Here is a 14,129-nt window from a genome sequence, read left to right on the forward strand (position 1 = left end):
ACTTCCAATATCATGGCTCTCTTGAGGATTAATGTCCGCAATTTGCATGATAGTTGTTGTTTTTAAGGATATTTGCGTGATGGTCGCTAGTGTTTGTAAGGAGATTTGCATTTGTATGATGGTGGCTTAATGAGATTTGATTGATGGTTGAGAGATGAGAAGACTGTTTAAGCTGCTGTATTTTGACTATCATGTTAAAAGAATTGGTTCATGTATTTTTTAACTTCATCTGTGTAACTGGATGGAATCATGGCACGTTTTGTGTATTGTTATAACTCGGTGTATTGTTGATGACGTTGGGTATTTTGGATATATTTTAATCATTTTATGAGTATGGATTTGTATAAGTTTTGGTGGACATGAGATGGATTCGTATATGAAAATGATTACAGGATTGGTATAAATTTTGGTGGCAAACTAGATTGGTCATTATAATTTTCTAAATCCTGGTAGTACATGCTATCATCATTTTTCTCATCTTCAATTTGCCACTATTGATATTCTGAAAGTATTGAAAACATATCAATACAAACTATCTAAAAAACATAACAACACTCAATAATATATTGAACAAATATTACAGGTTCTGAGAGTTTTGTACACAAATGGTTCTTGAAGAGTATACTGTCAATAGTCAATAGAAAAAGAGGAAGCAAGTTGAACTGAAATGTTTCAATAAGATTCAAAAGACACAGCAAATTTAATAAATATCAAGCTGCATTACAAGACTATATTTAGTGTTTACAATGGTGGAGCCCTTATAATACTGGAATAGTTCATTTACCAATAACAGAGACATATGAATCCATAATTATTAAAGTCTAAAATGTCAATAGGTACCTAATACAATGACAACATATGCTACTACATGAAATTACATAAAAAAAAAAAAAATGCTTACCAAAAGACATTCTTCAGAGTAAGACTTAATAGACATCCTTGAGAAAGGTTAAAGATGTAAAATCTGCCAAGTTTGAACTTGTAACAGTTTCCTAGATGCAAATTAATATTTATATTTGTAAAATACCTCTTCAAAATGAAACATCACTAGAACTGGAACAAAGGTACACATGAGAAATTATCTGAGAGTCCTCAAGTTACCAAACTTTATCATGTAATGCAATAACAGCACAATAGTTTTTCCTTCACATGAATCAGCCAAAAAGAGGCATGCCATTTTCCTTTCACATCAAATTCTAGAAACACGACACAGTGAATCCTTACAGAGAACGTAAGGTACTAAGTTTCCCAAGCTCAGGTGCCAGTGTCCCCTCCAAAGAGAGTTGACTCAGATCCCTGCAATAATAATTAACACATTAAGACACTAAATTGCGCCATATATACTGCCATACTTACTTTTATGAACGTAAATCCTCTAGAATTGAGATTTACCTTAATTGCTATATACCAGACAATTATGAAAAGGAAATTACTTAGCCTAATAAAAGAACAAAACTATAATGATATAATCCTTAAAAATAATATCTTTTTAAGGATTAATTATATTGTAAAAGGACAAACATGGATGCTCAAACGATAATTACCTTCACTGTTAAGCAATAAACATATATCCCCTCATACTCGAAACAACAACCAATGCCATGAAACACGAGAACCCAAATCCATATGAGTGCCACCTACCCCCCCATTGCTTGACTAATCAAATGCAGCAGTGGTGGAGGTCAACCACGACGCTATACAACACAAAAATCGAACTCGAGCAAGGGACAACAGTTAGGGCTGAGGAAGGAATAGACTTTAGGGCAAAGGTGTTAGACGTGGATGTCCAATTTAGAGCTGATGAAATAGAGGAAGGGATGAAGGACTGAAGCTAGGGAAGGCAATGGCGAACTTGATCTGAGAAGGGGACAGCGGCTTAGAATCGAGGAAGGGGACGACAGTTTTGATGAAGGGAATGAAATTTCTTTTCCCACTTTTGAGAGGACTCATCGAGGTAGGGGATGAGTTAAACGATGAGTTAGACTGGCTTTTTTACTTAAATGAAACGATTTGTATCATTTAACTAAAAAAACTACGTAGGGCATGCTCACGCAGTCCCCATTTGGGGATTGAAAACATAATTTTCCTTTAGAAGTTGCATAAATCGTAGAATATCATGACTGCATGCAGTAAATAAGGAGCAAACAAAAAACCCTAGCAAGTTGTTATTTTTCCAAAAGACAGGCTGCTAGCAATAAAACAGGCAAACATGTTTGCAAAATGAATTATTTAATTAGCTAGCTAGCTAGGATTTGTTTTCTTCAACAAGCTGATCATATACATAACCAATAATATTAGTTTTGAAAAACAAAAGTTATTAATCCAATATCTTTATATTCTATATTATCATGTAATTTTCATATATATGATGATCAAACTAATTACTGAAATTACTATAAATTACTGAAATTGCCATTATTTATTCAATTACTAATTGAACATTATGGATTTCCCATGACATTTTACTTTGGCACACATTATAAATAATTATTGGTGATCATCTCTCTCTTCATTCAAGCGAAGTTTAATATGCAAACAAATGAGTGTAAGTACTCAAATATATATTAAAGATTAAGATGATAACAATGACACTCTTTTAAAGGTCGATCGATTGATTTTATAATAACTCGATCAATGACTCAATGTATCCTAACTTAATTAGTTGCATATATAGAATATTTTATGTTATGAATTTTGTTAGATGATAAAGGATAGTAAGCTACAAGTCGTTTGTATTCCTAGTTTTATATTCTTTCATTCTTTATTTTACACAGTGGTAAATATAGAATAATTATTTTATTTTCTGTTAGTTTGTTAAAGTGCCAACTTGTATGTAGGCTACGGCCTCCCTTTCTTTTTGGGAATGAACAATACTGCAAATACAAGAGAATACTTTTTCCAGAACCTCCATTAACGCTCTCTGTTTTCGGTTTCCTTCTTGTTACCAATCACTTACATGGTAGCAGAGCCAGTGAGAGCAAAATGGAGTTCTCCGGATCGCATACTCCACCCGATTCACCAACTCACTCAGATCTTCATACAAACCCTCCCTCCCGATACCTCAACCTTGCAGATGCCACATACCCTTACCGTTTTGATCACGGCGATAGTCCTTCAATCACTCTTGTCGCCGATCTACTCACCACCGAAAATTACACAACCTGGTCCCGTGCGATGAAACGTGCCTTACGAGCTAAGAATAAGCTCAGTTTCATCGATGGCACCTTAACCAAACCCAACCTTCCTGATGACCCCTTAATCGACCTCTGGAATCATTGCAATGATATGGTAGTGTCATGGATTCCAAACTCCATCACTCCCTCTCTCAAATCCAGTGTTGCCTTCGTCGACGATGCATACGAGATTTGGATGGATCTTCATGAGCGGCTGTCTCACCAAAATGGACCCCGAATCTCCCAATTGAAGAAAGTTTTGGCTTCTCTTTCCTAAGCACATGACTCGGTAAGCACTATTATAGCAATCTCAAAACTCTTTGGGATGAAATGGAAATTTATGATCCCCTCCCAACTTGTTCCTGCGGCACTATGAAGATCCTTTTGGCCAGATCCCAACGAGATTGTGTTCTTCAATTTTTGATGGGTTTAAATGATAGTTATGCTCCAATTTGTGACCAGATCATGCTACTAGACCCTCTTCCCCCTGTTTCAAAAGTTTTTTCCCTTGTACAGCAACAAGAGCGCCATCACCGAATCACCTCTCATCCCCAACCTTCTGAAACCCTAGCTCTTGCTGTCAAGAAACCTTATGATCCTTCCAAACAATCTCCCACAAATCAAACCCACCCCAGAAAAGACCGCCCCTATTGCACTCATTGCAAAATTTCAGGCCACACTGTTGACAATTATTTCAAACTTGGAAATGCCGAACCTCCCCTTTGTACCCATTGCAATATGACTGGTCACTCTGTTGAAAAATGCTATAAGCTTAATGGGTATCCACCGGGTCACAAATTCCATAACAGACAGCCTTCTTCTCATGCTAATCTCTCTATTGCTCCTGATTCTAATGGTGTTGGTGAGGACAAGGTGGGCTTGACAAAGCTCCAATATCAGCAGCTGCTAGCTCTACTCCAACCTCAGGACCCTATATCGGCTAATGTCCTGCGTTCCAGTTCTTCAAATAACCCAGCCTCACACTCCAACATGTGTGGTATACTCAATTGTTTTTCAACACACACACAAGCCTCTTTGGCTTCACCAAACACAAATTGGATAATTGATACTGGTGCTACAGACCATATGATCTGTAGCACCTCCCTGTTTTCATCCATTAATTCCACAGTTTCATACTCTGTTAAGCTTCCCAATGGAAGCTCAGCATCTGTGACCCATGTTGGTACAGTCCATTTAACCAATACCATTATTCTCAGAGAAGTTCTTTGTGTCCCTTCCTTCAATTTCAATTTAATTTCTGTGCCAAAGTTGACCAAATCTAATAACTGTTGTTTCCTTTTTTTTTTTTTCTTCTCACTGTTTCATTCAGGACCTACATTATTGGACAACGATTGGGAAGGGTGACCTGCTGCATGGACTCTACCATTTTCACTGTTCAGCCGTGTCACCTACTGCCCTTACCAATTACTTTTCCATTTATAAACACAAACCACACACAAATCTCACACATTTTGCTTCTGTTGCACATAATCCCACACCATACAACCTATGGCATTGTCGCCTAGGTCACTTATCCAAAAATAGGCTTCAATTGATCAATGATCTCTCTGTAAACACTCACAGATCTCTTACTAATGAAATACCTTGCACCTTGTGTCTTTTGGCAAAGTTCAACAAGTTACCTTTTTCCTGATAGTGCTCATTCTTCTTCTAGAATATTTGAAACCATCCACTGTGATATTTGGGGACCTTCCCCAACTATTGCACATGATGGTTCCAAATATTTCTTAACTATTGTGGATGATTTTTCCAGTTCTACATGGCTTTATTTACTCAAAACCAAGGCTGAAACCTGCAACTGCATTGAGTCTTTCTATCATTTAATTGAAACACAATTTAACATGAAACTTAAAATCCTAAGAAGCGACAATGGTGTTGAATTTCAGATGAAAGAGTTTTTTAATAACAAGGGCATTATTCATCAAAGAAGTTGTGTGGAAACCCCTCAACAAAATGGTATTGTTAAGAGGAAACACCAACACTTATTAAATGTCACTCGAGCCCTCGTCTTTCAATCTAGTTTGCCCCATAAATATTGGAATCATGCTGTCCTCACAGCAACATACATCATCAACAGACTTCCTACACCCATTTTGAACAACCAGACACCTTATGAGCTCCTTTTAAAACAAAAACCAACCTATACTCATATGAGAGTCTTCGGATCTTTGTGTTTTGCTATCACTATTTCCCAAGGCAGAACTAAATTTCAACCTAGAGGTCGTGTTTGTGTCTTCATTGGCTATCCTTTTGGAGTTAAAGGCTATAAACTTTTAGATATTCAAAACAACACCATTTTCATTTCAAGAGATACTACTTTTCATGAATTTGCATTTCCTTTCCATACCATTAATTCTAACTTTTCTCCCTATACAGATTTCCCACCACCTTCTTTTTCACTTAATCCACCTCCAACATCACCAATTGATTCCTCTTTCCCACCACTCACATCTCCTTCCTTTTTATCACAAGACCCACACAACACTTCAAATCTTCCCAACCATTTCTCTAATGTCGAGATCCAATCCCCCACACGACAACCCGCACCTACCCCTACACCTGTCCATACACCTACACAACCCAACTCACCACACAACCCTACAACTTCACCTTCACCTCCACACTCTAGCTCACCCCATACCTTTCTTCCTCTCACACATCCTGTCATTGCTCCACAACCTACCCTTCAAAGATCCTCTCGAATTAGAACAACCCCCCCAATATCTCAGGGATTACCACTGTCACCATGTCATGCAGCACCCTTATGAACAATCAAGTTCCAAGCAGGCTCCTACTTCAAATGGTAAACCCTTTCCTTTATCTCAGTGTTTATCTTATCATCAATTTAACCCTGCTTTTCAAGCATTCACCACTTCCATTTCCTTGCATACTGAGCTTCACTCTTACAAACAGGCCATTAAGGACCGTGCTTGGTGTAGAGCTATGGAAGCTGAAATTGCAGCTTTGGAAACAAACCACACTTGGATACTTACTGATCTACCAGCAGGTAAAAGACCAATTGATTGTAAGTATGTTTACAAGGTAAAATTCAATTCTGATGGAACTTTGGAAAGGTTGAAAGCTAGGTTAGTAGCTAAAGGCTACACTCAAGTAGAAGGTGTAGATGATGTTGATACCTTCTCACATGTAGCTAAGTTGGTAACAATCAGATTTTTACTTAGCGTGGCAGCCATTAAAGGCTGGTTTTTATATCATTTCGATGTAAACAATACTTTTTTGAATGGTGATCTAACCAAGGAGATTTACATGAAAAAACCACCTAGATACACCAAGGGTGAACCTCACCAAATGTGCAAACTTCTTAAGAGTCTTTATGGCCTTAAGCAAGCTTCGAGACAGTGGAATTCTAAGTTGACATCCTCTCTTCTTGCTTTTGGATTTGTTGAATCCAAATCTGATTATAGTTACCAAACAAGAAGGAGATTCCTACATTGCCATCTTAGTTTATGTTGATGATATCCTTGTTGCTAGCAACTCTAATAGTTCAATCTCTTCTCTTAGAACTTTTCTCAATAATCAGTTCAAAATAAGAGACTTGGGTTGCCTAAGGTATTTTTTGGGTTTAGAGATTGCAAGATCATCCAGGGGCATCCACTTATGTCAAAGGATGTATACCTTAGACATCCTTTCAAATTCGGGTATGTTGGGTTGTAAACCTTTAAAACTTCCTTTGGAACAAAATTTCAAACTTAGCAAAGAAAATGGAACCCCCATTTTTTATCCTAGCATTTATAGGAGACTTATTGGCCGTCTATTGTACCTCACAATCACGCGGCCAGATATCAGTTTTGCTGTCCAATTACTAAGTCAGTTCATGGACAATCCTATGTCCACTCATTTGGCTTCTGTGTACAAGCTTTTGAGATATATCAAATCCTCCCCTGGTCAAGGCATTCTTCTCTCCTCCTCATCTCAAATACAGCTAAGAGCATATTGTGATAGTGATTGGGCCTATTGTCCTGACTCCTGCAGATCCACCACAGGTTATTGCATATTTTTAGGCCAATCACTAATCTCTTGGAAGTCCAAGAAACAGAATGTAGTCTCTCAGTCTTCAGCTGAATTTGAGTACAGATCAATGGCCACCACTTGTTCTGAGTTGACTTGGCTTCACTATTTATTACAAGATCACCTTAGTCTACAACACCCACAGCTTGCATTTCTTTTTTGTGACAACCAAGATGCGTTACATATTGCTGCTAATCCGGTATTTCACAAGAGAACAAAACATATCGAGCTTGATTGCCACTTAATTCGAGATAAAATCCAAGATAGAAGCATCACTACTGCACATGTAACTTCTCAGACACAACTGGCTGATTTGCTTACCAAAGCTTTGCCCTCTTACCTCATGCAAACACATCTGTCCAAGATGGAAATAATTAATCTTTATTCTCCATCTTGCGGGAGGGGGGGGGGTTAGATGATAAATGATAGTAAGCTACAAGTCGTTTGTATTTCTAGTTTTATATTCTTTCATTCTTTATTTTACACAACTGTAAATATAGAATAATTCTTTTATTTTCTGTTAGTTTGTTACAGTGCCAACTTGTATATAGGCTACGGCCTCCCTTTCTTTTTGGGAATGAACAGTACTGCAAATACAAGAGAATACTTTTTCCAGAACCTCTATTAACGCTCTCTGTTTTCGGTTTCCTTCTTGTTACCAATCACTTAGAAATTAATTAGCTAGCTAGCTATTAATTCCGGTCTGCACATGATGATCATGACACGATGAATTGAACGAGTTGATCTAATAGAACCCAATTAACAAAGTCAATCGATGTTACATCTTAATTAGCCGGCCGGCCATGATGAGATAGATAATATTAATCATGCCTGAAATAGATACTTTATAATTAGGACGATATATAGTGATCTGATCCAGAGTCTAGATCATGATCATGATCTATAATATATGTAATCAAATGATCATGATCTGCATGTAATTTTGGAATATTGGCGCCAGCTAGTGTAGAAATTAACAATAATAATTAGTTGGATCCACCTTAAGTCCACTTCAATTTTACGTGCAAATATATGTTTTGGGGACAAAAAAGAAGTATTTGACCTCCGAAAGAAGGATGGCAGACCAAGACGGCCATAATTGATCATTACATCCCAACGCAGTGCTGTGTACGTGCAAGTTGAAATGGAAAAAACTAGTATTTAAATAATACTAGTTTGTACGTCCTTCTTCAAGTCCAAATGCTTCGTAGGCCCCCACCAATTCGAGTTTAAGAATGCTGATTAAATTAAATTGAGTAATATTACGTACAGTCGTAAAATGTATAAACGTCGTACAGTTATTTTAAAAAATATTATTTTTTTATATAGATCTCATATATATTTATTCACTTTTTTTAAAATAATTATATGGTACTTGCATACTCACGACTACAATTATTATTTCTAAATTAAATTAGATGTTAACATGTGGGCCATCCAAAAGGTGCATGCAGCTTTCATTTTCAAATCAATCGTGATGATCAAAGTGCCCTTAATTGTCCAAAGTCTGTGAACTAAAATATTGCACAAGAGTAATACTACGTATAATCGTAAAATGTGCAAGCGTCATGCAGTCGTATTGAAAAAGAGTAAGGTCTATTATTAAAAAATTAATTTTTTTTATGTGGGTCTCGTATTTATTTATTTATTTTTAAAATGATTGCGCTGCACTTGCACACTTACAATTATAACTATTATTTCTTTACCACAAATGGTGAGGGGTGCTTTGGCAATACAAAGCCAGTATCCCTTATTTACATTGTAATTGAGTTCATATTCAGTTTTATAATAAGGCTTGGTGCAGATCAGGTGCATGCATTAATTGAAGATTTTAACCACAATTTTTCTCTGCAATAAGTCATGTGGTTTTAATATCTTTTATTAAAAAAAATTGAATCATGATCAGTAAGGCCGGGTCTATATATAGCCTAATATTGACTTTAGAGAAATTAATGATGTACTTTATTTTAATTTTGTCATCGTTAATCATACCACACCGATCGGGAGTGACTGTATTATACTGACGTCGTGTTAGAGCCGGCCGGGGTGACTCATAAGAAAAACAGATCATAGCTCTTGTGCACTTGCAACAATGACTTATAAGAAAAACAAGGCATGAGTAGTAGTAGCAGCAGCAGCACTACTACTGCAACTCCGGTTTCTATTTAAAGTTGATTCACTTCACGTTAATAGTAGTACTGATAATACTTTTGTAGTGTGGAATTAAGTGGGTTAATAGTCGCCATTGCTTTTCTTTATCAGCATTTAATGATCTGTGCTCATGATTCACATGAGAAGACCCCACCATTTGCATGGCTGCTCCATTAAAAGCGGTGAGAAAGGAAAATCTTGCAAGAGACTGTTTTGTTCTACATTCTCAGCACCTAGTACAGGTATAATGGAGCAACCATAATGATTATGTGCTTGCGACTGTACGCTGAGATAAGCTATTCAAATGTTTCTTTTTCGAGTAAGACATTCCCTCGATTAACTAGTAAAGCCATTGACTGCATTTCCCACTGAACTTTGCACCTAAAAAATGACTGCTGTACGTACGCGTCCGTACTTGCTGCAGAAAAAGAAGTTGGATTACTTCATGGGCACATTACAGCTACAGTTCATGCTTAATTTCCTTGAAGTGATATTTGCCGATACCAATATTTAAAACTTGCATCCGTGCCCTCGCATGCGCCTACAATGTTATGATCACACTAGTTTATCCATTTTCTTTGGTAGTTCAAAGGACGGTCGCCGGCACCTCCAACAAGAAAAGGGTATAAATATGAAACTTTTCTGTTATTTGAATCGGAGAATGTACGGAGGAAATCAGATTTTCAATTTTTAGAAACCACACGATTATACTCATTATGAAAAATAATTTTTACAAACTTCAAATATACAATGCACGTACAAGCCCTTATAAACAAAAGTTGACTCTATCTAAAACTAGAGAATTGAAAAAAAAAAAAAAAAGATAGATTAAAAGGAAAAGGAAGAAGAGCATGCAGATTAATGATGATGCGGATCAGGTCCTCCTGGACTGACACGATTAGGGACATACAAACTTCCTAGTATGTCTTGTCTACGTATACTTTCCTTCAACACTTTTCTGGCACTCTCCATGAATGCCTTGTGGCTGATCTTTTCAGAAAATGGTTCTGTACTATGACGTCCTTCGATGCATAAAAATGAGGCCAAAAGAAGGATCAACAGAAGGCAGAACCAGGACTTCTTCCACGCTTCCATATTTGTATTGTTTTTGGGTCTCAAAAACTGCTCAGTGTACAGAATCAGAGCTGGGGTAGTTGGGTTTATATAGAGATCATGAGTTCAAGTGGAACGTACGTAGGACCGAGTTGAAAATTAAGGGTACTATTATACCTATTGGGTGATGCATATTGAGGCGAGCGATCATTGTGTACATTCCATCTAATCCAACACTAGAGACTAAGTGGACTATTTTCAAACCCCACCTCTTAATACTTCTTTTTTCATGTTCATATTAAGAACGCGAATGAATGGATATTAGTTGAAACTTCAACGCCGACCGTCGGCGCTAGCTTTAATTGGCCGCCCTTTTTGCTTTTTATGAACGAATGAGATTTATCCGCACCAAGTTTGCTTAGAAGAAAAGGAAAAAGATACCAAGAGTACTGCTCCATTAAAAAGTATTACGGAAATTATTAATGTCAAAAATTGCACAACAGGTCAGAATGAAGAAAAGAGTTATCTTTGATCCACGAGGTTGATTCGAGTTTCGATACGATGCTCTTCACGTTAATTTATGAAATAAATAATAAATAAGCAAATAAAAATAAATAAAAGAGGGACATAAGAATTTACGTAGTTCGGCATAAAAACCTATATCCACAGATTGTTGGAGTCAAAATCCTCTTATATAGAGGTTATTTCCTTGGAGTGATAGAACTTAACTTACCTTGTGAAGCCTTTTCCTTTTAGGAGTCTAAGTCTTGTGAAGCTTTTTTCCTTTTAGGAGTCTGAGCCAACTTATTTGCCTTATTTCTTTCTTGCCTCATCTTTTTCATGCCTTATCTCTTTCTTGCCTTATCTCTCGACTTTATCTCTTCCCTTAGTGATAAGTTTCCAAAGGGTTTGACCCAGTAAATTTAGTCCCTAACAGGAAGAGATGGAAAACAACTCATGAAAGATATTGGCAGAGGCTATTTTATAGTCTCACCAAGATCAATGAAAACTTTGAGATGGAATTCTCGTGGGACGAAATGAAAATTTTCCCAAAAAATCAGATGTAGGGATGAAATTCAAATTTCATTCCTAAAAAACAACGGAATGTGTTTATCGTTCTAACACATTCAAACAGTATATGTAGGGATGAAAAATTTCATTCCAAATAAAATAACCGTTCGAACATCAACAAAAAAACGTTCGAACAAAATAAAATAAACATTTGAATGGATATTATATATAATTAAACGAGAATTTGGCACGTTAAGTGACAAAATTTAGCGAGATATTGACTTAATATTTGAACAGCATACAACAACATTCGAACGTCAAAGTTAATCAATGTTCGAACAAATATTATATATGATCGAATGGGACATTGGTGGATTAAGTCAATTCTACACAAGTTCTGGGTCAACATTAAGGATATTTGTGGGATTTGGGTCATTATGTAAAGCCTTCTAGCTCTTCCTCATCATCCGAGTTTGCCTCTACCACCACTATAGCGTTAGAGAAAGCGTATTTCAAGATAAAAAAATTGACTACAATGCAGTATGAGTTAGAAGGTCAATTGACAAAATAAACAGACATAGAGATGCGCATGAAATAACAAGAACAATAACAAAAAGAGTTCAGGAGAAAGGTGCAATTCCAAATGCATATGCTTATCCAATAGTTCAGGACTCCAAGCATCTGATTTACATTATATATATAGATTTTGGGATCTATTTCTGTACAAAGAACACTAGTACTACTATTTTATTTATTTAGTTCACACTTATTAGATTACTTTTATAGATATTGAATAAATTGTAATATTTTTTTAAATATTATGTATATTTATTTGGTTTTTCTTTATTGGGTAAATTAAAATAGCTATCGTTTGAACAATAAAAAACCGTTTGAATAAGATAAGTAAAATCATTCGAACATCGATAAAGAACATTCGAACGTAATCGAAATTAAACGTTTGAATATTACTTGAAACCGTTCGAACGAAATCATCAAATATGAAATAAACTTTGAATGTCATCTCATAAGAAATCGTTCGATCCTATCATAGTCCGATCGAACGTCTTACTCAATACGTTCAAACATATTTTATTGTTTGACCATCACATTGTTTGTTCGAACGTTTCCTCATGCCTATTTAATCGAACGGACTGATATCAATCAACCCCTCACAAATGACGCATTCAAACATATTTGGCGTTCGAACGTCAATTTTGTACCGCTCAAACGTGATTCTGGGATAAATTTCAATCATAAAAAAAAAAATATTTCGTTTGAACGTAATCAAATGGTTTTACTCAAGTTCGTCCCAAAAGATATTTTTTGAGACGAAATTATTATTTTCGTCCTAAAATATTTTTTGGGACACTAGTATTGGAACGACCTTGAGACATTTTTTTTCGTCTCAAGAAATATTTTGGGGCAAAATCACAGTTTTTAGGGACAAAAATTTTCGTCCCAAAAAACCACTCACTACAACAAAAAGGCATTTTTTTGACAAAACTTTTTGTCCAAAATAGTCAGCATTATTGCCATAATTGACTTTTTTTTGCCATTTAGACTCATAGGAGATTTCCTAGAAATAACTAGCAATAGATGTTGCCAGCAACCGCGAATTTAATTGCTATCCAAAATACTATTATTTCTGGCATATGATAGGTCATTGGAAATATAGAGTTTTTTTGAGAAATATGTCACACACGAGTGGAGCTTGCTAGAGAGAAAAGTTTATTGTGGCAAATGATGTTGCCGAAAATGCCTATTTCAGACAATAAATATGGCAGGAAATTCTTTTTTCCCTCATGAAAAAAGTATTTCCGACAATTTGTTCTCATTGGAAATAGTCTTTTACGAAAAAAAATACTAGTAAAATAGTATCATAGGCTCATAGCCTTTTACCTAAAATACATAAAGGATGTGAACAATATATTACAAAAGAAAAAATATTGGAATACAAATAATAATTTGTAGGTAGTTTTAAAAGAAAGGGAAAAAAATAAGCACAAGTACTAAACATAAAAAAAATGCAGGGAAGTGTGCTCCAATTGTTATCTAATCAGCCAACAGATCTAATGACCAGAAAACACGAGCAAATGAATAAAACTTAAAAGTAGTTGAACCTTTTTAGCATGACCACTGAGTGTAGATAAGATATGTGATGATGATTGATCAAAATGTCCTGCATTTGTGTCAAGCCCACCAGTTGCGAATTATGTCCTAGAAAATAGAAAGAAATGGTTTTATCAGTGCCAGAACCGTACTTCATCAATATGAACACCATTTAGAATGCAAATCATTGTTAGAGCACCAAATTACAAATAATATAGGACTTAAAAACAAAACAACTGAACCAAATGAAACCAAAGGATAGTTTGGAACTCTCCAAGCTCCAAATACCTACTGCAAGCAATCATACATGTATTATCTCAAAAAAAGACCTGTGTAGCATGGGAAATAAATATTTTACCTGAAATTTTTGTCATAAAAATATCTCAAAATCTTCCCAAGAATCCAGTCGAAATCATCAAGATTAATTGACCTATAAGAGAACTTCACATAATAGACAATAATTAAGCACCAATGATTCATAGAAAATAAAATTTAGAAAAAAACAACTCATGGGCCATCCGTGCTTAATGGCCCATGAGCCTAGCTTGTGGCAGAAGCAAAAATGGAGGTTCTATCCTCAAG

General features: G+C 35.9%; 2 protein-coding genes across 2 annotated transcripts; both read left to right on the forward strand.

Annotated features, from left to right (window-relative positions):
- The first annotated feature begins 2,982 nt into the window (after positions 1 to 2,982).
- Positions 2,983 to 3,450, forward strand: LOC121235564. Its single transcript, XM_041131908.1, has one exon. It carries the CDS (start codon positions 2,983 to 2,985, stop codon positions 3,448 to 3,450), a length of 468 nt encoding a protein of 155 aa, XP_040987842.1.
- Positions 3,451 to 5,945: 2,495 nt separating this feature from the next.
- On the forward strand, positions 5,946 to 6,668 carry LOC121235565 (uncharacterized mitochondrial protein AtMg00820-like). Its single transcript, XM_041131909.1, has one exon. The coding sequence runs from the start codon at positions 5,946 to 5,948 to the stop codon at positions 6,666 to 6,668; it is 723 nt and encodes a 240-aa protein (XP_040987843.1).
- Positions 6,669 to 14,129: the final 7,461 nt, after the last annotated feature.

Source organism: Juglans microcarpa x Juglans regia, chromosome 6D (assembly GCF_004785595.1).
Source record: "Juglans microcarpa x Juglans regia isolate MS1-56 chromosome 6D, Jm3101_v1.0, whole genome shotgun sequence".
Lineage (NCBI taxonomy): Eukaryota > Viridiplantae > Streptophyta > Magnoliopsida > Fagales > Juglandaceae > Juglans > Juglans microcarpa x Juglans regia.

What these genes read in the sequence shown, in the direction of transcription:
- LOC121235564 (XM_041131908.1), top strand. Translation starts at nt 2,983, where the DNA reads ATGGAGTTCTCCGGATCGCATACTCCACCCGATTCACCAACTCACTCA.
- LOC121235565 (XM_041131909.1), top strand. Translation starts at nt 5,946, where the DNA reads ATGCAGCACCCTTATGAACAATCAAGTTCCAAGCAGGCTCCTACTTCA.